The sequence below is a fragment of the Protopterus annectens genome, chromosome 1.part2 (assembly GCF_019279795.1).
Source record: "Protopterus annectens isolate FY-2018-M chromosome 1.part2, PAN1.0, whole genome shotgun sequence".
Lineage (NCBI taxonomy): Eukaryota > Metazoa > Chordata > Ceratodontiformes > Protopteridae > Protopterus > Protopterus annectens.
The window spans coordinates 1,111,828,531-1,111,852,343 of NC_056727.1; the positions used below are offsets into that span (position 1 = coordinate 1,111,828,531).

The window sequence follows — 23,813 nt, forward strand, 5'->3', positions numbered from 1 at the left end:
CAGACCACTGACATGTTGTCCGTTTGAATTGCAATGGTTCCAATAGGGAGAGAATCTTGAAGAGCTTGCAGTGCTAGCAGCACGTCTCATTTCTAGGACGTTTATATGCAGGTGGTACTCATGAGGCTGCCAAGTGCCTGGACTGTACTGCCCTGATAATGCCCCCCCCCCCCCATCAGGGAGGTGTCTGTGGTCACCATGGCAACCGGAGGGGGCCGAATGAAGGGTCTGCCCTGAGTCACTAGTGGGGTGACGATCCAACAGGAAAGGTGCCTTTTGCATGCTTCTGTAATCATGAGAGACATGGGCAGCTGTTGGAAAGACCAATGTGTGAACAGAAGCCACTGAAGATCCTCATGTGAAAGCGGGCCAGTGGGATTAGAATTGCCTCTGCCATGGACCCCAAAGTTTGAAGGACAAACCTGACTTGGATCCTTTTGCTCTGCATTAGGATTTGTACTTGCTGGCGAATTGTTGACACCCTTTCTGGCGGCAGCCTTGCGGACATGTCTTGTAAGTCTGCTCCTATATGGGCAACAAGGCAGATTTTTCGAAATTTATTGCAATGCCTAGCTGGGAGTAGATGATAGTGTAGTCCCTGGCTTGCAAAAGTTGATGCCTGGTAGTAGCAGTGAGGAGCCAGTCATCTAGATATGGAAACACCTGGAATCCTCGACGTCTCAGGTGAGCCGTGACTACTGCCATACATTTGGTGAACACTCTGGGGGCTGTGGTGAGACCAGAGAGCAGAGCTCTGAACTGGTAATGATTGGGTCCCAGCCGGAAGCGAATAAATCTCCTGGAGCGCCTGTATTTTGATGTGGTAGTACACATCCTGAAGATCTATGGAGCACATCCAATTGTCCTGACCCAGAAAGGGTAGAGTGGACTGTAGCATGACCATCCGTAACTTTGTTTAGTCTGCCGAGATCCAGAATCGGTCTCCAGTCCCCTGTCTTTTTTGGTACCAAAAAGAACCTTGAGTAAGTTCCGGATCCGTGTTGGTCTGCCGGGACTTCCTGGATGACTTTTTTTCTAGCAGTCTTGAAACTTCTATGACTGCTTGGTCCCTCAGATTGGGCGCATCTGGAAAGGATTTGCTCGACGGTAAGGGGGGGGGTTGAAAGAAGGGAATTTTGTACCCTCTGGATATTACTACCCATTTGTCTAGAGTTAAATTTTGCCAGGCTTTTGGGTACAGTGGAAGTCTTCCCCTGACTGCCTTCAGAGGCGGGCAGCCAGGCAACCCTTCAGGGATGCTGACAGGGCTTGTTGCCCTGGTTCTGCGGACCCCCTCTGCCATGAGGGCGGCATGCATGGTTTCCCCCTCTGCCCCTGGAGGAAAAAAAAAAAAAATCGCTACGCATGTCAGGCGAGGCTCCCTGGGATTTTCGGAACCACATTTTACCACTCTTCTGACCCTTGAGGTATGGTCTGAAAGGAGTGGAAAAACGGACTCCCATGGCAGAGAGTCTCTTGCCTTCTTGCTCACACCTAGTCAAAGTGTCTTTCATCTATGGTCCAAAAAGAAAGGAACCAAAGGGGGTGTTAGTGAATGACGCTCTAAAGGGTTCCGCAAAGTTACACAGCTGCATCCATGCAGGTCACCTAAGGGCCACACCCGTACCTGCAGCTCTACTCGCACCATCGGCTGCATAAGAAATGAGCCTCATGGAGGAGTTGACTACAGAATTAAGGGTCGGCAGCTGGGAAGCCACTTTAGCTTGAGCCCCCTCAGCTGATGGATCTTGAAGGGTATCTACGAGCTCTTTAAGGAGATCCCTCTGAAGCCGGGTAAAATGGCATAAGTAGTTCAGTGACCTCATAGAAGAGGTCGCTGAAGCAAACATTCACTTCCCGTATCTGTCCATGGTCCTAGACTCCTTGTTAGGAGGATGGACAGATGAAGAGGTTTCCGCTAACTCTTTTTTGGTGGCTGCTGCTACCACCATGGCATCAACAGGAACACCTTTGCTAAGGAACTGCTTATCATGGGGTGCTGTGATGAACTTGCCAGGTCTCCTCTGAGTTGGTTCCACTGCACCCGGGGCTGACCTAGCCTTTTGAGCCACCGTGGACATAAGTGGATCGAAAGGCGGAGAAACCCAGGAGGTGGAAGGTCGGGAACCAAACGCATCCAGGAATACAGACTCATCCTCGCTAGGGGATTCCAGATCCCCCTCTGTTGAAGTATTTCGAGGATGTCCGAAAAGGAAACATCTTCAGAGGGGGATCTCGGGGACCCTTCCGAATCATCTAAGTCTCTATCAGAAGTGACAGACTCAGGGGAGTCGATGTGCTTCCTCTTGCACTTCTTATGAGGGGGCTCCTCTGAATGATCAGGGGAGGCCTCGGAAGAGGAAACACCCAATGGGGTGCCCTGGAGCACCGGTTCCCCATGCTTGGGGTCTGGAGGAGGCACAAAGGTTGGCACAGGCACTACAGGGGACGGAGCCGATGGGGCTGATAGTGGAGCTCAATGACCACACTCATGACACCGAAGGAGTCCCTGCCATGATGCAGAGAAAGCTCCGGTTCCGAGGAAATCTGAATCTTTCTCCGCACTGAGGGAGACTGCTCCGAGGCAGGAGCCGAGCTCACCTGCGCCGAAGCTCCGAGAGGGAGAACGGGGGTCGGACAAGGGTCCGATGCCACTCACCTCCTCAGAGCAGACGAGGGAGCCCCGGCACCCAGATCCCTCAACGGAAGGCACCATCAAGGGAATCTGAGCCAATGACGGAACCGAAGGAGATAAAGTTATCGGAGCCGACTGTTCCACTAATCGAACCCAAACGAACTCCGGCTCCGAGCTCAATGGAGTCGGAGGGGGAACATCGATAGAAGTGGGCTAAGCAGAAACCTGTTGAGGAGGGCTGGACAACATCTTGGCAAGTGCCTGCGACTTTAGCAACCTACTGACCACTCTTTACACATAGTGATCCGAGAGCCTAGAGGATTGAGAGGAGTGAAGATCTGTGACTGTGCTCGCTTTGCAGCAGGGGAGACAGAGGAGCCGAACATATTGATTCCAGAAAAGGGGACCTCATGCCTCTTGTGGCTCTGCGAAGGCTCCGAAGTTTCTGATGGAGCCGACAGGGGGGGGGGGCAGTCTTATCGGTTCCAGACGGAACTGAAGCAGCAGGTAGAGTCTGAACCAAAGACTGCTCCGAACTTGGAACAGACGATTTCGTAGATTTAGGGGATTTCACAGGCTGACTCTTGGCCGGTGAATCCTGGGGCTTTAAAAGGCCTCTGAGAATAAGCTTATTCTTACACTCCTGCAGAACTCGGACTAAATGCATGGTAGAGTGCGTCCTGCAGGTGCATAGCACCTAAATAATAGATGCAAGAAGTGTGCCCATCTGTCAGACATTTTCTGACAGCATGAGTCACACTTCCTGAACCCAAGCACTTTGGATTCTTTGGACATCCTGAAACAAAAAATACATTAGCTATCAAAATACAGTCTACAGAAAAAAACACGGTACACTGCACACTAATGCTAAAGTTTTTTTTTTTTTTTTTTTATTTTTTATAGGAAAGCCTCCAACTCAAATGGCTAGCTTATAAAGAAGGTAGAAGGAAGCCTCTAACAAACAGCTAACCTGACAGGAAAGGAAAAGAGGGGGGGGGGGCTCTCTAAATTAAACGAGTTCTAAAGGGAAAGGAAGGAAGCTACAAGAACTAAAACCCCTACGAAAACAACTATTTCTAGTAAAAAAAGTTCTATAAAGAAACTTTACATGAGCCTGAGCCAGAAAAACAACACCTCGCAGCTGAAGCGACAAACGAGATCTGGGTAGCTAGCGCTAGGAATCATGGGATAAGGGGTAGCCTCGAGCCAGTAAACTGCTCTCGAGCTATAGAAGATGGCCGAGTCGGAGCAAAGGATCGGCTCCGATCCCAACCAGCAAGAACGAAGCGAGATAGACAACTTAACATTGAAGGGTTCCACTGCCATGAGGGCCTGTAATTCAGACACTCATCTTGCTGAAGTGATGGCTGGAAGTAAGGCTGTTTTCTAAGAATGGAATTTCAACTCTACTGTTGCAGCTGGCTCTGGGGGGGGGGGGGGGGGGGTGAGCTTTTCCAATACAGAGTTAAGGTCCCAGGCTGGAGTGGGAGCTCTACTGGGCAGGGTCTTAAATTTTTGGCCTCTCTAAGGAATTGTTTTAGCAAGGGGTGAGAGAAGAGGGGTGGCTCAGTATTATAATGTGCAGAGGCATGAATCCTAGTTGACAATAAGGATAGGCCCTTGTGGAGCATTTCTGTTAAGTACTCTAGAATATGGGGTAGGCTGGACACCGTTGTGGCCATCCCCTGAGCCTGGCTCCAGGGGAAATATCTTCCACTTTTCAGCATAGAATTTTTCTGGTACTAGGTCTCCTTGCCTCCAGAATGACATCCTGCACCTGCTTACTGAGGGATGCCAGAGAAAAGCTCATGGAATTAGCCAGGCTGCAAGGTTCAGGGTTTGAAGCAGAGGGTGCAGAATTGGCCCGCCTGCTGGGACAGCAGGGAAAGGGGCTGAGGCAGGTGCCATGGTTGTAGCAGTGTCAGACTGCACAAGAGGGGGTACCAGTGCTGGCGTGGCCAGTCTGGTGCAATCAGTATTGTTCTTGGCTTGTCCTGTTTGATCTTTAGTAACCTTCAAGAGGAGGGACAGAGGGGGAAGGCATAAACAGAGAGGCTTTCCCAGGTAAAGGACAGGGCATACACTTTCCAAGCTTGATTGTGGGGAGTTCTGGTGCAGAAATTGTTCGATTAGTAGTTCTGAGGGGAGGCAAACAGGTCGACCTCTGGGGTTCTCCATTTGTTCCTCAAGAGGTTGAATATTTTGGGTTCTATTTTCCATTCGTGGGGGTCAATGAGATTTCTGCTCAAGTCTGCCAGTGAATTTAGTTTGCCTGGCAGAAATTGAGCTTGTAGGTGCACTTGGTAGCTCAAGGCTGTGCTCCACAGAGCCATGGCTAGTCTGCAGACAGGGTAGGAGTGGGTCCCCCCCCCCCGCATGTTTATATACCACACCTGTGGTGTTCTGTCTTTACCAATAGTTGTTCTGGGAGAATAAGGTCTTTGAAGGCTGTCAGAGCACAGCGCACATTTCTTTTTGGTCGATATACAGGTGCATGCATTTCTGGTTCCATTTGCCCTGAATGCACTGCCCTGCCATGTGAGCCCCCCCATGCATAGTCTGAGGAGTCTGTTAGGGTTTGGGCAGCATGAGGTAGAGTGAACAGGAGTCCCTTGTTGTGGCAGCAGGCCTCTGCCCACCAAAGGAACTCTTTTCATTAGATAAGAAATGATAGGAATCATTGTTTCCAGGTCCTGAGAAGCTTGACACCATAAACTTTTTAGATACCATTGGAGTTTCCTCATATGTAGTCTTGCATATGGAATTAGCAGAATGCAAAAAGCCATGAACCCCAGGGCTTGCAGTATTTTCCTTGCAGATAGCTAGGTTTTTGTGGCCAATAGTTTAAAGTAGGTTGTCAAATAAACTTGTTTCGCCCAGTGAGGAATGACATCTGGGAAGTTGTGTTCAAACTTGCTCCCAGGAATACAATCTGTTGGCAGGGTAGTAGATTTCTTTTCTTTGATGGTGTACCCCAGAGAGGATAGAAGTTTCTTTACAAATGCCAAGTGTTATAATAGCAAGCCCTGGTTTTCTGCCTGAATCAGACAATCGCCCCAGTATAGGAAAATCCATTTCTCTGCCTGCAAAATGCAATGGCTGGAGCTAGACACTTTGTGAATACCCTGGGCACAGTAGATAAGCCAAAGGGAAGTGCAGAGAACCGAAAGTGCATGGAGCCTGCCCTGAAACGTAGGCATTGTCTGCAGGATTCTTTTATTGGGATGTGCAGGTAAGCTTCCTTTAAGTCTAGGGTTGCCAGCCAGGCATCCTTGGCGAGCATAGGCAGAAGCTGTTGAAGAGTTAGCATTTTGAATTTTGGAACCACCAGAAAGGTGTTGAGAAGAGAGATCCAGGATAGGATGCCAGGAGTTTTTTCTGGGTACCAGAAACAGTCTTGAATAAAAACCTTGTCCCCTTAGTTCTGCTGGGACAGGTTGATAGCCCTGATACTGAAAAGGGAGAAAACCTGCTGTTGGGCCTCTGCCCATTGATTTGGGGGGAGGTCTGGCCAACCATTTGGGGTTGGCAGTGTGTGGAAGTGGAATCTGTATCTTCGGGAAACTAATGTTCAAAACCCATTTGTCCTGGGTAATGAGTTCACAGTTTTCTGCATGCAGGGCGAGTTTTCCTCCTAAGGGAGCAAGGAATTGAGCAGGGCTTGGAAGGGTTAAAGTTAAGTCAGTCATTGTGCCATTTTTCCGTAGGGGGGTGGCTTACTACTCCCTGCTTTGGAAGTGGGAGCCCCCCACTGCTTAGATCTGTGCATAGCCTGAGACTGAAGTCTTGATGGTCTGCTGTTCCTGGGTTTAGACTGAAGGCCTGGAAGGGACTGGAAAGGACCAGTTCTTTGAAGGCCAATGCGTACTGGATCTGGGAGGCTGTACTTGAAAATCTTTAACAGTCTGCACAGATTTAGCTTTTTCCTCCATCTTTTTGAGGACTTACTCTGATTTGCTGCCAAAGAGGCGGTCTTGGTTTAAGGGTGCAGCCAGTAATTTAGCTTTAATATGATCTGGCAGGTTTTGTTCCTTAAGCCAAGTATGCCTTCCAAGTACAGACCCAGTGACAGCAGCCCAGCAAGATGCTTCTAAAGCATCAAAACCACATTGCAAATTATGGTTACCAACTTGTTCTGCAGAATGCATTAAATCTTGCAAGTCTTTGTGTTCAGCACAGTCAGGAATCAACAATTTTCTGTTCAAGTAATCCCATAATATGCTGCTGATACTTTAACATATGAAACTGGCAATTTAGAGCCCTAATGGCCAAAGTAGCAGAAGTGCAAACCTTCTTACCCCATCTGTCTAAGGCTCTAGAATGTCTATCTGAAGGGTTAGGGTTTTTGGCAGCAGTAGCCTTAATACCTTTTGGTCCTTGGGAAAAAGTCTCTGGATCCGCAGTAGGATTCTTAAAGAGGAACTTGAGAGAGTCAGGTACTCTGTAGTACCAGTCAGGTTTCCTGGGAGCTGGAGGTAAAGCGTCTGGGGTAAGGCTAGACTCCAAGAAAAAAAATCTACAATAGCCAGAACAATAGCTAGAAGCCTGTGTTGAGGCAGAAGTAAGAATCCCCCAAGTCTCTTTTTTGACTGAGTAGTCCTGGCTTGCTCCCTAAGGGTATGCAAAGTTTCACCAAGAAAAATCTTCTGGAGTGATGCTTAAAATTATACCAAACTTTGACTAAGCCAGTAATTCATATTGTAATGTTTCTAGTAAAGTATGACTTCACTTTGTACATAAAAAGAAATGCAATTATATCACTAAGGCATCTTTTTATAGGCTTGTGTGCCCCAGGCTGTAGCTGCTGAAAAGGGTCTGAAAACCAACTACCTGATTAAATAAAACCATTTTTGTCATAACCACCCAAGCAAGTCTCATAAGTGGACTCTACTAAAAAAAAAAACACCGCTGCCCAAGCTGTCTCACCTTCTATACTCCTAACGAACATCCAGCATTATAAATTTACTTCACAGTGGTATACACTAGGATACTACTGCCGACAGTTCAGATCAACACATCATACAAGAAATACTATGCTGGTTCACTGTTTCCCAAAGGCACTGCTAAACTCTGCAAAAATTTGCCTAAACCTCTGAAAAGAATGCCTCCAAAAAAAGCACCAAAACCCCCACTTATAGCAAACTGTAAATACAGCAGTAGTAATGGAATTGCCTGATCACATTCTGTAAATTCACACCTCTCCTCCACCCGAACCACTTTTTATATTTCAGCAAGTCTTTCCACATGGGCTATCAGGCTTCCTACTCTACTTATCACTACTCCTTACCACCTGTTCTCACCTCACTCATTTCTAATGCCATCCATAGCCGGCCTTAGGCATAGGCCAACTAGGCGGCCGCCTAGGGCGCCGCTTTATTAGGGACACTATTCCAGTATTTATTTGGTGTAGGTAGACCAGGATGGGGGCACTGGGTGGTGTGGTGGGGGGTGCCATGGTGCCCTTCTGCCTAGGGCACCAGTTGACCTAAGGCCGCTCCTGCCATCTACATGCTTTTTGCTTCTTTAATGTCTCAGTACTTGCTCTCTCGTATAAGTGCATCTTCCTACTGTAATGTGGTTATGTGAACACTATCACAGTTTATGTTTGAAACGAATTATATGCATGTTGTAAATGTTTAAAAAAAAGTATAGTAAACAAAAGTATACCTCTTATTTTATATCATTTACTTATAGCAGTTATAACTTAGGGGAGGGTATACTTCTGTATTTAAGTACTGGAATTTTTTCTGCTCTTTTGTATGGGTACTGAGAATAGGACTGTATATTGTTGGTTGTGTTCATGCTTTTATTTGTGTGTGTTGTTTTACTGTTTATACTCTCAAGGAGGAGCTGATGCACGGAATTTCATTTAGGATGCAGGTGCGGTCCTAAATGAGTTTACTTTGAATCTTTGAAATACTCACCAGTTATTTAACACCTCTTGTAATGAGAGATGTAATCTGTATTAGTTTCTCATTGTTCGTATTCTGGAGCTTTTATCCCTGGGTCTACTCTGGTAGTGGACCATTTTTAACACATGGCTAAAAACAAATCTAAGAAAGCAATACATGGCATCTCACAGCTGCAGATATTAACACATTAGTTATACAAGTAATGTAATTGCTTATTTTTTCATGCTGCTGTGAATCTTCAAAAGCCAGGACTAGGAGAAACTGTCTGGCCTCATAAGAGAGTTCATGAGTGAGTGAACATACAGCTCTTAAAGTATATATTTACCTTGAAGTGTCAATGAATGTACTTTAAGCTGTTTACAAAGATGACATGTCTGTCTTTACTTTTACTTATCCAATTAAAAATGTGGATTCCTGCCACTTTTGAGTCAGACCCTAATTTTACACCTCACTACCACTTGCTATTCCATACACATGAACTTTCAATACTACTAGGCCTTACAACCCATAAGCAGGAAGATGAAATGCAAACATCCAGCGCTCTGGCAGAAGCTATACAATCATGTCACAATACAGCAGACTGTTTACTCTTAAGTGCATTATAAATCAAACAATCCAATTATGTGTGCTCTACTGACACCTATTCTGTCAACCTCTGGCAGTTAGGACCCTACTGGTCACACTTAAATGTAACAGCATTCCTTTTCATTGACCACAGTTGGCATTTCAGCCTATTGTACTAACCTCAATGTGTTCTTTGGTAATCAGCCAAGGTCTGTGGGCCAGGATTTTGTTGATTTCGTTCAAATTTCTTAGTTTTTCTGGAGCAAATTTTATTCCATTTAACCACAGAGGATCACCACCCACATGAATATACTCACTAATGTGTAGATTCACAAGCTGAGAACACTGATGCCGAGCAGCTGCCTGTTCCCAAACAGAAAGGGGAAAACAGTTAAGATAAAGTACTTCGAAGAGAAAAAAAGCTTAAGCAGTAAGTACAGCATAAACTTCTACAATGCAATTTGAATTTTTAAGAGCTTTTAGTCTTAAATGGTCTATTTGTGAAACAAAACTACGACACACGCACACAAAAAACGCAGACACACAAAGGGGAGGGCACCCGGCATGGAAAGGCTTGCCCTTAAACTACAAAGGTGGAGAAGAATCCACTGCTACAGGTTCATTTAAATGCTGAACTTCCCCTACAATGAGACTGCAAAGTTTTTTAAACAGAAAAGGTAAGAAAGAATAAGGAAAGTGTGTGTGTGTGTGTGTGTGTGTGTGTGTGTGTGTGTGTGTGTGTGTGTGTGTGTGTGTGTGTGTGTATCTTCAGGTGCCAACTCAATGGAGCTACCAGAAGCAGCTGGGACCCAGGTGTATGAACTACATCCAAACAAGGGTCACTCAGGAGTGAAGAAACAAAGGAGTTGCAACCCAGTTTAAAGGAGTGGGAAATGCAAGGCGTGACTGCTGTCCAGTCTTTTTTTTTTGGGAGGGGTTTATTTCTTGGTAGGAGGCTGGCACAATGGTCAAGTTGTTTACCTTACAGACACAAGATGCAGGGTTTGATTCACACATGAGGTAATTGGCTATGCTTAAAATGGCCCATAAGGTAAGCTAGACTACTACTGACCTATGAACTTAATGAAAAAGGGGTGAGAATTGTGGATATGCCAATTTCAAACAAGAAAATACAGTAAAGTAAAAAGAGACTTCTAGGCAGTTAACCAATCTAAAAATAGATCCACTGTAGCCACAAGCTGGTCTCCAATAGATATATATATATATATAAGTTTGGACATAGTAAGACCGTTACTGTCTAGCAATTGGTAAGGTAACATTTAAAGAAAAAATTGGTAAATCAAAATTCTGAACATAGGCCTAAGAATAGAGAGGATCTGTATAAAGGGGACATATGGGAATTAATGAAATGTTCAGTGGAGGCGGTGGAATGAGTCAAAGAACACAAGCAAACATACGGGGGGGGGGGGGGTGTACAGTATAGCAGTAGAAAACAGACTAGAAAATGGCAGGGGAAAGTACAGTTAAGTAAACTTACCATAACAGTAGATGTTTGAATGATCAATACTGTAGTAGTATCGGCTACATGGGATATATCCAGCCAAGGATTTAACACCCATCCAGCTTCCAAAGTTTTGGGGCACCTTCCAAGCACCCAGACCGTCAGGCAGCTCAAGCTGAGACAAGTTTGGGCACCAAGCCCTTCACAGCCTTCTTGTCAACAGGGAGAAGGAGGCTGAACCCTGAAAGGACAATAGTAGGACCAAAAACAAAAAAAAAACACCACACAACACAACTCCACCCTGGTATAAACACACCAAACATAGCGGATTGGAGGGAGCGAGCGAATACTGCAGCAGTGTTTATTCAAACATCTGCCATCAAGTTTAATTACACAACTGTATTATGTTCATATTAATCATTGCTGCAGCAGCCTTAGCTATATGGCTAGATTACCCTACCTTACTACATTTGGAAGGTGGAAGGAGAAGAGTCCAGGAGCCCTTTGAGAAGGTTCCTTGCAAAGCCGGATCTAGGCACAGAGAAGGAATCAAGCTTAGTGTGCTATGCAAAAGTACAGAGGCCCAAGTTACTGCTTAAAAAATATTTCAATAATACAACCCTTTCCAAAACGCTATAGCTTCTAAGGCCCTAGTAGAGAGTGGGCCTTGAGCTTGCCTGGAATAGTTTTGTTGTGGTGAGTATAACAAATGCAATAGCCTTAGATAACCATTTTGAAATGGTCTGGTTTACACAGGTTGTCCCGTCTTAATTTCAAAAGAAATGAACAATTGATAGGAAGATCTGAAAGACTTAACTCTTGTACTGTCTTGACAGAATGATATGTGCACATCCAAGGTACCGAGTGTCATCTCCCTCATTTCTGGTTTCAGGAAAGAAAACTGGGATGGACAGTCTAGCTTAAACTAATGCTATACCACCTTGACCTAAAAAGGAGGATTAGTTCTTAAAGAAACCCTGTCCCTGTGGAAAACAAGGTAGGGTTGATTTACCAAAACAGCTCGCAACTCATACTCTTCTTGGAGAAGTGACAGCAACAAGTATAACTGTTTAATGTTGAGAATAACGTCAGCTGGTTCAAATAGAGCAAGTGTCAGTTTCTCTGACAAGCAAATTAAGATCCTAAGGAGGGACCACAGTTTTCTTGGAGGTCTCATGCAAAATGTCCCTCAAAAACAATGACAAAGACATGAGACTGCATTGAAAGAGGGAGATCCATGGTAAGACATGCTGAAATAGCCAATAAATGAACCTTGACAGAGCAGTAAGAAAAAAACAGAACTAGCCCTGAGTGGGTGTTGATTTTGTTGGCACCAACTAAAAAAAAAAGTTTCCATTTGCATAAACACAGTTTTCTTGTAGCAGGTTTTATTGCTTCAATTAGCACCTGCTGTACCATCCTCAGTAAAGAGGTGCCTAAAGGAATTAAAACCCTATCATCCAGGTAGTCAACTGAAGTTGACTGGTGTCAACACACCTGGTCGTGTGAGCATATCCAGTCTGTGATGAAGCTGGTAACTGTCCCAGCCTACTTCCAAAATAAGGGAGAACCACAGCTGTCAGAGCAACAAGGTAGTCACTACAATGATCTTGGGGATTCCTTCTGAATCTTTGGAAGCACCCTGTATATTAGTGGAAAGGGCGAGTTTACAGAACATTCCTGTCAAAAGAAAACAAACTGCATTTCTCTTCTAGGCCTTCTTGCATAAAGTCCTGGAGCAGAATCTTGCCAGTTGACTTTTCAGAGAGGTCTACTTCTGGAACTCCCCATAGATGGATCAAATCTTGGAAGACTCCTGATATAGGTTTCAAATTGTGAGGATTTGCCCTGGTCCTGTTCATTTAGTCTGCCATAAAAAGTTTTGACCCGACAATGTATAATGTCTGGAGTGAGATTGTGCTATGAAGCTATATCCCAAGCTAACAATGCTAGCCAGCAAAGGGCATACAACCTGGATCGCTCTTGCTTGTTGATGTACCAGATGCCTGTGGTACTGTCCAACAACTTGACATGGTCAGGAGACACAAAAGATGACAGAGTTGAGTGCCTTGATCAAAGCAAGGCATCTCTATATATTTGTGTCTCTGTCTTTTGTGCCTCACACATCCTGCACTTTTATCCCTCATGAAACTGCTCCACTAGCAGAGTCTGGGGAATCTATGGTTAACCGACTGCTTTGGAACAAGGAAGAAGGGGAGACCTGGATTTAGGGATAGCAATAGTCTCCAAGTAATTTCTCTTGTGACAAACACTGAGATTTGGGAAGACAAAGGGTGTTGATACACAGACCAAGGAAACTTCAGATACTACGGTATCTTTCTCATGTAGAGTGCTGCCAGGGGTATCATGAGAATCAGACATGATTCACACTGACACACTCCCCTACAGTTACCAAAGTCAGAATGGAAGACCCTAGAAATAGATCTAGAATTCTGTTTTTTTTTTTTTGTGAAGGAAAAGCTCTTTGAACCGTGGTGTCTAGTTGACAATCCAGAAACACAATCCTATAAGGAGGAGTCAAGAGAGAGATTCTGGACACTTATGAAAAAAGACTGCAGAGATGAGCAAGTTGTCTAAATACGGATACTGTGTAGCCTGCAATGAGCTACAACATTCTGCGAACATTCTTGGTGCAGTGGACAGTCAGTCCAATGAGCAAAGCAGAGAACTGAAGGTTTTGTGCGACTGATCACATTAAGAAACATCTGAAATCTGGTTCCCAAGACACTTGACTGAGGAAGAGCCAACAAGTTGTGAAGGGACATTTTGAATTTGGGCTACATCAAACAGGTTTACGAACAGGATCTAGAACTGGTCTACAAGGATTTTCTTTCCTTGGCTCAAAAAATAAATACTCAATAAATTCCTTATCCTACTGCTAGACAGGCAGAAATAAAGTGTCTGGTCTGTAGGATGAGGAATTACCCCTGGAAAGGAGAACTTTCCTGCCACTGCCATCTGTAAACCTGAATGATGTTCAGAACACATTTGTCTGAAACTATCTGATGCCAGAGAGAAAAGTGGAGATTCAGACTTTCTGGAAGAAAGAAAGGGATACCAGGGTGGGAGGGAGAAGAGTCATTCTGACAACTGTGCTTGGTTTCTGTGAATTACCAGAGTTTTTCTTGGAATCCTTTTAGCACTTCCTAAAAGGTGTTTACCTGCATTTTGTTCAGACCATTTTGTTTCTTGTCAAAACTGGACGAAAAAAAGAATCTCTTGGAAAATTTGGGAAAGAAAGGGAAATCATCAGCTTACCATTTCACCACACTATTATCCATTCTGCTACAGAGATGATCATAACATCTATCCAAAGAGAAATTTAAGAACTGGCACCAAAGTACTATAAGAGCATTTATACAGATGCATAGAATCATGAATACCTGACAAGTCAAAATCATCCTCCACAAAGAAGAGTAAACCTGTCTGGTGGACATCTACAAAAGGGAAAAATGTCCAGGACCAAGCAGGAGCAGGTGCCCAATTGGAAGCAAGCTTTCCTTAGCCTGAACAAGCAAATAAGAGCACTAGCAAAATCCTCCAAAGCCAACTTCAAGTCCAAATTGGCCACATCTACTAGAGAGAACCATAAGGCTTTCTTCACAAATGTCCACAATCTCAAAGGAAGCACCCAGATCTGTTCAGAACTGGTGGTCAAGGACAACACGTACACAAATGCTGTAGCTATAGCCAACCTACTGGCTGACATTCAGCGAAAACGTCACCCCATCAGTAAGTCAGGACATTCCCAGTACCTGACCCCCCTCCCCTTAGCTCTAGGGAACAGGTCATCATTGCTCTCTCAAAGGCAAAAATACAACCTTCATGGGAATCCAGTAACATCCCAGGCGGCATCCTACATGAACCAAGAGCACCATTAAGCACCCTATTCAACCAAAGCCAGAGTACCTTCTTGGTCCCAGCCAAGTGGAGGACAGCCACGCTCATCCCTTTACACAAAGGTGGAGCGTCTACCGATCCGGGAAATTATAGGCCTATCAGCCTAACTAGCCTTATCTGCAAGGCCATGGAATGGACCATCATGGACCTCATTAACGGGGACATTGGCAACTTCTAAATACTCAACCCCACAGTTTGGCTTTGTCATGGGGAGGTCATGTCTGTTAAATCTGGTCAACTTCTTTGAGACAGTCACCAAAGCCACAGACTATGAGAAGACTGTGCACACCACCTATCTTGACCTGGTCAAAGCCTTTGCCACTATTCCTCACTCGGGCATAATAGATCAACTCTCTCAACTAGGCATCAATTCATAGGTTAACAGATGGGTAGCAAACTGCCTCACTGATAGAACCTACCTAATCAAAATAGGGGGAAGCCACCTCAAGCAGTAGACCCGTAATGAACAGTGTACCCCAGGGATTGGTCTCAAAGCTTCTGTTATTCAGGATATACTTCGAGGTGCAGGCCAAAACCAGTGGGCTACGGCTGACCAAGTTTGCAGATGACTGCAAGCTGGGCACAGTCATCAATTCCCAAGTGATGTGGACGTCCTCCAGGAGGGTCTCACCCAAAGGGACTGGTGCTAGAAACAATGCCTCAAGCTGAATGCCAAAAAATGCATCATCATCCCCACTGGGGAGAGTGACGTCCCCACATGTCACATTAATAGCAACGTACTAAGCATGCAGTCAGTCATGAGGGATTTGGGCACCCAGGGTGACCACAACCTGACTTTTGACCACCATGTTGGTTCCGTTGCATGGAAAGCTTTCTATATGGCCCATCTCATAAGTAAGGGTTATCTCATCCAAGGACAAGGAGGTCATAACATCCCATTATTCTTCCCTTATAAGGCCAGTTATTGAGTAAAACGCCCTCTTCGGCATGTACCTTGCAAAGCATATGCAGCAGCTGGAGAGACCACAGAGATTCCTCACCAGGAGAATCCAAGGCCTCAAACATCACAGATCCCGCCTTAACGGGACTGCTTTATATATCCACAAGTCAAGCACCACTATAGTAACCGGCACGTGTGACCTCAACCTAGTGTGTGACATCAATGAGACTTGTTGGCGGGGCATGTGTGTCCCACAGACTCCCCCCAACTGTGGAATAGACTCCCTCTCCAAGTGCAACCTGGATAACTGTATGGGAAACAGAAAATACACCCCTGGGATTCCACCCAGTTGGAGATTAAAGGTGGCGCAAATGGGACAAGCAGTGTCGAGATGATCTGAACTTAGGCAATACTCGCATTTCTTGTGAGGATGAGAGTTTGGGATCTTATGCCGACAGGTAGTGCACATTTTGAGGTCAATTGGTTTCTCTGACATGGCCAAGGAGAATACCACTGTATAAACAAAGATCCCCCTAAAAAGAGTCTACGAAAGGAGGGGAACGGGAATACCAGCTACAGTACATTAGAGAACACTCAGAAATGTAAGGAAAGAGTTAACAATGGTCTTTGACCAGTTCAAACAGAGAAGTCGTCAAAAACAAAGACAGAAGAAATCCTAACACCAGCAAAATAAGAGGGAGGAACAGAAAAAAAAAACTACAAGTTTTGAGAAAAAAGTTTATGAATGAATTGTAAATAGTATAAGAAAAAAAATACTTACTATGCTTGACAGCAGAACTTGCATCTAACCTTGATGGCGGCAAACAAAATCTGAAGAAACACCAGCAGGGGGAAAAAAACAAAAAAAACAAAAACAAAAACAGAGCTCTTCTCAAAGTTTGAATCTGAAATCTGAGAAGGAAACGCTGCTTTTGGCTCTTCATTCTCCTGTCCAAATTCAGAATCCTAACCACTTCAGGAAAGGACATCTACTACTTTAAACCAGGTTATTGATCCTTTTTATAAACAAGAGGATGACGCAGTAAACTACTCCTTTCTAAGTTAATTTGAGTAGATACAGGCTTTTTCTGTTTTTTTTTTTGAAGGGAAAAATGGGACCAACAGTGTTCTTCGTGGCAACAGCAGCTTACCTAGGGATGGGGACAACAGTGACAAAACAGGGAAGCCTTTCATTGTCTTTCTTCCAAGACCGACAAGAGGGTCTCTACCTTGCCCACAGAGGATCCTAATAGCTGCAGAGAACAGGGCCTTTGCAAGTGCTACACCAGTGGGAGTCGGGGGAAAAGCTGAATGGTTTGAGGTACAACAAACAGCCACAGCAGTCACCCTCTTGAAGAGGAGGCAAACTGCTAGCTTGTAGCAAGGCTACTTGCTTAAATTCTTTTAGTGCCTGTAAGGACCGACTGATCGACTGACAGTTGGTGCCATGGTTACGCCAGAAATAGTGCCGCTTTCCAAGAGAAAAATATGCAGCAAATGCGGTCTTAAGTTATTTTCCCCCTAGTCAAACATGGTAAAAAAGCACTTTAAGGGGATGGCAGTGTTTTTTAAAGTAAAAAATTTCTCCACAGACAAAATGGTTTGCAGTTGCTTTAAACAACTTTTAAACAGGACAGGAAAAAAAGTTCTGTTTAAATGCACAGTTTATTCTCATGACCCTCTGTTAAACTCCAAACTATAAATAACTTCCACAGACAAGAAACTATACGCAAAATTATTAAAAGGAAGTTTTTCCCCTAAAGGAAACTTCTGTCCAGCAACAGAACATCACAAGCAGACAATCTTCTAAAGCCTCAGATGAGCATACTCTGTCAGCAGTAAAGTTCACAGTTTGGCACCCAAAACTTGTCTTAGTCAGCTCAGCTCAATCAAGGTAGCTGACAACTTGTGTGCGTGTCTGCGTGCACGACTGCATGCACGCACGACTGACACTCCAGCTTTGGAAGCTGTCCATCTGCTATACCAATGTTAGGATATAACCCATACAGCCAAGGTTAAAGCAACAGTGATAAATATGATCATCTAGGCAGTGTGTGAACAGTCTTGACATTTTCTTTGTTCCAGTTCTATGAAATCCCTTATAAGCTGAAGGGCTTATGTGCACTGCAAGTAATATGAGCATAAAGGGGTGTGGGTGGAGTTGTGGTGCAACACTTACTACCAAAATGTAGAGGGGACTAAGCTGCCAATCATTAGCGGACTGGAGTTCCGCTGTGGCGACCCCTAACCAGGAAAAGCCGAAAGACACAACAACTAAGCAAAGTATGCAAATGAAAGCAGACCAACAGCACACAAAGCACATCATTTTCAAAACAGACCTGACGCCTTGACCAACTGTTAACATTTCACAGCAGCCAACACAGTACTTAAGGATGAGTTTGAATATACAGTGGCCACCTCTACTACTTGTAGGTGTTTGGGAGAGGAGGGGCTGTCCACCACAGGAGTGTCCCTAATGGAGGTCAAGAGACTAGTCTCAAAAAGCACAGCGTCTGTCAAAATGAAGCACACTAAAAGTATCAAGGATGCAAGTGCCAGTCGGGCTGGTGTTTGAAGGCACTCAGGAACAGAAATCCTCACCAGCCATAAGACAGCATTCTGATATTAGATTTCTACCTTCCCCTACTCTAGCAATTAATGTAGTCATAGTCATGAAAAGCCTAATACACATTTAAGAGGCAGCATCAGTCCTCCTTATAGGACAAACAGGCATTATGCTATGCAGTATGGAGGAAAAACAAATGCCAGAACAAGATGGAGAGAGACAGACAACCAATCCACTAGGTGGAAACAGATTTGGACAAGATGTCACACAGAACTGGGGACCATAAATGAGCAGTAAAGAGCTCTTGAAAATTCTGGCATCTGTGCAAGGTTAAGTTCAACTCCTACCAGGAAGGCTGTTCCGAGTGAGGCAAAAGCAAGGAGCTGTAGACACTGCCTATCCAGCAACAAACCAAACTGCTGGCAGTTGCTAGAAGTGAGAATAGGCAAATATGCAGAAAGTCTTCAGGGCACTGCATCCAGCTCTCATCTCAGTCCATTTATAACTCAACAGCTTATGAAGGTTGCATCACCAACTTTACAGGAAAAAAAAGTGAGCAAGAGAAGTACACAGGAGTCATAAAATAGTCAGATGGTCTCAAAAAAAGCCATGAGAATCTGTTACATAATTCAGGAAAAGGCAGGAATTTAATCAGCATGAGATGAGGAAGGACAAAAGTGCAGACTGCTATTTTTGGGACACCAGCAGCACTGAAAATTCCTTCTCCAAGTCTTACCAGCAATAAAATAGATGAAGTAGCTGCAGTCTTCAAAGGCCTCCAAAACTAATGACGTTGCAGAAATGGATGGGATCTGGCTGGACATGTTGAAGGCAAAGACAAGGGGTGGGGGGTAGCAAGGTTAGGAGACTGCTCTCTGGATTAGCACACTAGGGTAATGGTTCCCATCTTTAAAGGGGACCACGTAACGTGTTCCAGGTACATGATCATACCTCTTCAGCCTCCCTGGGAAAGCCTACACAATTGTTTGGATAGATTTTTTTTTTTTTTTTTTTTTTTTAAAGATTAACTGAAATAAGTAGCCATGTAGATTCTGTCCAGACCATGGAAAGATGCATCACCATAATCAGATGTGAAGGATTGTGCAAGCCTGCAAATGCACTCAATTTTCATAAGGATTTTAAGAGTGCTTATAATCTGCCCAATATATACTGCAGGAATGCCCTGCTGGAGTTCAGGCTTAGAAATATAGTGCTGCTGACTTCTAATAAGTCCCTGAATAGATGAGATCAGATCTTTATGCACTCTTGGAATTAAAATGAACTCGTTCAAGGTGGAGGTCTGCCTCCAGCAACAAAATGATCTGTAGCCATTCCTGTTCAATTTACACACACACACGTTACAAAGTGTGAGGCACTCAGGATGAAAACCACCTTAAAACCTCAGCTATGAAGCTCTCTTTGGGGGAGGGGGGATTGGTTACTCACATTCAAGTGGTGGCAGTGAGCACCTGCCCTAATACTTTTAATGGAGTGTCTCAAATACAACAGAGTTTGAGCACGAGTACAGAAAAGGACGTCGAAAATGGTAAGCATCTGAAGTGCTACGTATCAGATAAAGCTCTGATTAGTCATTTTCAACAAACTGCAGGTACTGATGGAATCAATATGGAACGAGCAATGGAAATTATATTTTGCAGCAACGACAGGCAAAGTGGCAAAAAATCTGGCAGAAGCACAGGGTTGCATTTTTAGACGGACAAAGCTTGCATTTATTAAGAATGCCCCCCACACGACTCCTACTGGAACAGAATTAGGAAATGCCCAATAGGAGGGGCTCCAGTGCCCACTACTTTCCCCTTAACACTAGGCCAGAAACATAAGAAGCTTTTTTACTGTTTATTGTCTAGCGACTGCATTTTCGCCTGTTTCTACTGCATTTAAAGTGATTTTTTCTGTGTCTTAACTGATTAACTGTTTTTGCACTTTAAAGTTTCTAATTGTTGCATATTGTATCTGTAGGCTAAGTGCGCTAGCCGATTCATAGCATTTATTTACTGTTTTTCTTCTCTATCTGGAAAAAAAAAAAAAAAAAAAAAAAAATCTCTTGTTTTCCCGTCTTGCTGAACTAGAATAGTCCAGTATCAGAGTTTGCTGATCCCTGGGCTTTTGTCTTGGTTCCTGGAACTGTTCCATATCCATATTTGGAAAAGGGAAGCTTCTTTGCTTACCAGTGGGAAGCACTGAGCAGCCTATTCGTCCATTTCGGAGTGGTACAAGCCAGTAACCAGTAGTCCATTGGCCATTTTGGGTCAATTCCTAGCTCTTTTCAACCCCCTGCTATAAAGCACGCTAAAGCGCGCGTTAGTGCGATTTAGCGCGGAGTTGCTACAAGAGCAGCGGCGGTTACTATTCGGGTTACCTAAAGTCCACTCTTCAAATTTTCCCTTAAAACAGCCTTCCTTGAACTGTACTACTGATCAAACCTGCGTATCCTATAACTAAAAAGTTCAGCTCTACTTGATTGCCAAGTAGACTATTCTCCATCTGTAAAGCCTAGCACTTACTCCTACAGTACTTTTTCACTTTGATATAGCACTTTTGTTATAGATAGTACCCCACCAGCCTAAAACCCCTTTCTCGATCACCCACATCCCCCGGAGTCTTTTTTTAAGTTTTTGTCTATTCCTTCTAGCATGTCGAGGGATCAGTTGCTAGTGTCCTCTCCTGCTCAGCTGGTGAATCTGGGAATATTGAGGCAATGTTACAATTGCCTCATGTACACAGACAACCCTCTCCTTCTCCCACAACACACAAATACATGCGAGAGATGCAACTATACAGCCAAACTGGAGGCTGAGCTCTCTCAACATAGGACTGGCAAGACCAGACAGGAGAAGGTAACCACACACACCACATACCCAGTCTCACATAGTACTATCAAAACTTCAAATCACACACAAACACACAAAGACATACTTGGAGGCTCTGATCAAAAATCTACCAAAACAGCAGAGGCCACCAAAGCAGACACCCAAACTACCACCACCTCAGGACACAACACATGCAACACATAGACCACACAGTCACAGCCCTTAAGGCCAAACACAATGTCAGACACACTCGTCATTGGTGACTCCATAGTCAGACACACAGACGTCCCGCTCACCAGATTGAGTAAGGAAAAGGTCACAGTAAGCTGCCTGTCGGGCGCTAGAATCCGCCACACAACGCAAGCACTCAGGTCTCTCAACAGCAGGTACATGTACGACTCAGTCATTGTCCACGCTGGTGTAAACGACCTGAGACGTACCTCCTTGGACTACATGAAGAGACACCGAGGAGCTCTCTGATTATGTAGCCCAGGCAGGTATGACCCTGACCTTAAGCAGTATCCTACCTTCACCAAGAATGATGCCACAATACAGAGATAAGATGATCAGCTTTAATAATTGGCTTAAACTCTGGTGTCAAAGGGGATCCAATGTCTGTCTGCCTGGGATGACATGCTGGACAAGCCACGCTGCTTCGCAAGGGACGGCTTGCACCTGTCACCCCTGGGCTTCCGGATATTGGCAAAGGCTCTTGCCACCCCCATAGTGCCTTTTTTAGGCAAGGCTCAAATTCTAAACCTACCACCCTAGAACACAAAAAAGGAAAAAAAACTAAGGGTAATGCTGCTCAATGCCAGAAGTCTCAACCTCAAGATGCACGCACTCGAGGCCCTTCTCAGTATGGAGAACATCGATGTCTGTGCTGTGACTGAAACCTGGTTCAAGGCTCCTGAGAGCACCCCAGCACTATCAGGTTTTACCTCATATCATGCGTTCCGGCCCCAAAATCCGGACAAAACCAAGAAAGGAGGGGGGGGTGTCCATATTCATCAAGGACACCCACACCTCAAGGTTGGTGGCAACGCACGATGCATCGGAGACCATCCAGGTGCAATTAACCATAGGCAAAACTGCTCTGCAATTTGTAGCATGTTACAGGCCACCCTCTGAAACTCAGGAACCTCACAGCTTTCCTGAAAACACTGGAGGGGATAAATGCATCTCCAAACATCATCATACTAGGTGACTTCAACTACCCTAATATAGACTGGGATCACTACTCAAGCCCCAACACTCTAGCCCAAAGGTTCCTAGAGTTCATAAACTCAAATGCCATGGAACAACTAGTCACCATCCCCACAAGAGGTGAAAACATACTTTATCTCATCATCACGAATATGGGATCACAATGTTCAACACCGGAAGTATAAACCTCACTGGTGAGATCAGATCATAAACTAATCTCACTGGAGGTACTCATCCTGCCCCCACCCGAGATGAGACCACAGTGAAGAACTTCTCAAAAGCCGACTTCACACCTCTAAAGACTAGTGTGGTCTCTTAAGGCCCCTGAGCCGGCGGAATTACTCAAGCCGCTGAATCACTTACAAATGCCTTCTACCAGCACCTACAGGACTGCATGGATCAGGCAATCCCAAACAAAACAAAGACTCTTTGTACCAAAGGCAAGCGTCCAGTCTGGTGGACCCCAGCCATAAACAAGCTCTACAACAAAAGGAGGAAGCTACTACAAGACAGAGCAAAATCCTTAAAAGGTAAGACACCTTTGATCATTATAAGTAAAAAACTAAGAGCTCTCATAAAATCATCCAAGGCAAATTTTGAGAGAAAAATCGCTAAGGACTCAAAAGACAATCATAAGGCCTTCTTTAGCTATGTTAGAAACCTGGGAGGAAACTCCCAGATATGCTCAGAATTAGTTCAAAATGATGTAAAAATCACCGAACCTACAGACATTGCCAACATACTGGCTGACAGGTTCAGTGCAAATCCCCCCCCCCAAAAGGAGAGATATCCATGCCAGAGGATTGTAGCCCCCCAAACATCTCTAACGCTCAGGTGAGAACTGCTCTCTCCAAGGCGAAAAACAGCATCCATGGGACCAGATGGTGTCCCCGGCTGTGTGCTCCATGAACTCAATGAGGAATTAAACCCGCAGTTAGGACAGCTGTTTAATCTTAGCCTCACCTCAGGATACGTACCCAAGGAGTGTCGCACGGCAACTGTGGTCCCACTTCACAAAGGCGGTGCCTCCACCGACCCTGGAAATTACCGTCCCATCAGCTTGACAAGCCTGATCTGCAAAGCTATGGAGAGGATCATAATGGAACTCATAAATAAAGACATAGGAGACTTACAGACTTTGGATCCAACCCAGTTTGGCTTTGTCAAAGGCAGATCATGCCTTTAAACTTGGTTGACTTCTTCGAAACAGCCACCAAGGCCATTGATGAGGGAAAGGCAGTCCACACAGCCTACCTCGAACTGGCAAAGGCTTTCGACACAATACCCCACTCAGGTATCATTGAAAAACTCATCAGCTTAAATGTAAACCCATACGTCACAAGATGGGTTGCAAACTGGCTAAGTGACAGAACCCACAGGGTCAGAGTTGCTAGCGCCATGTCAGACTCAAAGCCTGTCACAAGTGGTGTCCCACAGGGCTCAGTCCTGGGCCCACTTGTTCGGCATCTACTTTTCAGAAGTACAAGCAAACACAGGAGGGTTATGGCTGACAAAATTTGCAGATGACTGCAAACTGGGCGCCATAGTCGAGAATACATCTGACACAGATATCCTCCAGAAGGGTCTCAGAAATGGATAACTGGTGCCAGAGCCATGGCCTAAAGTTAAACGCCAAGAAATGCATAGTCATACCCCTCGGAAAAAACAAGGTTACCCCTAGCTACCATATAGGTGGCAATCCACTAAGCACAGAAGAGGTTATCAGGGATCTGGGGACCCAGGTTGACAGTAACCTTTCGTTTGACACTCACGTTGCCAAAGTAGTTAGGAAGACCTTCTACATTGCCCACCTGA

General features: G+C 44.8%; 1 protein-coding gene across 1 annotated transcript in view; it reads right to left on the bottom strand.

The window, feature by feature from the left end:
- Positions 1 to 23,813, bottom strand: part of LOC122792249 (sestrin-2-like) — a gene marked incomplete in the record, with an annotated part of 678,183 nt that overhangs the window by 272,024 nt on the left and 382,346 nt on the right. Inside the window, 1 exon segment of the mRNA XM_044059999.1 lies at positions 9,292 to 9,474. Coding sequence (XP_043915934.1) covers positions 9,292 to 9,474 — 183 coding nt within the window.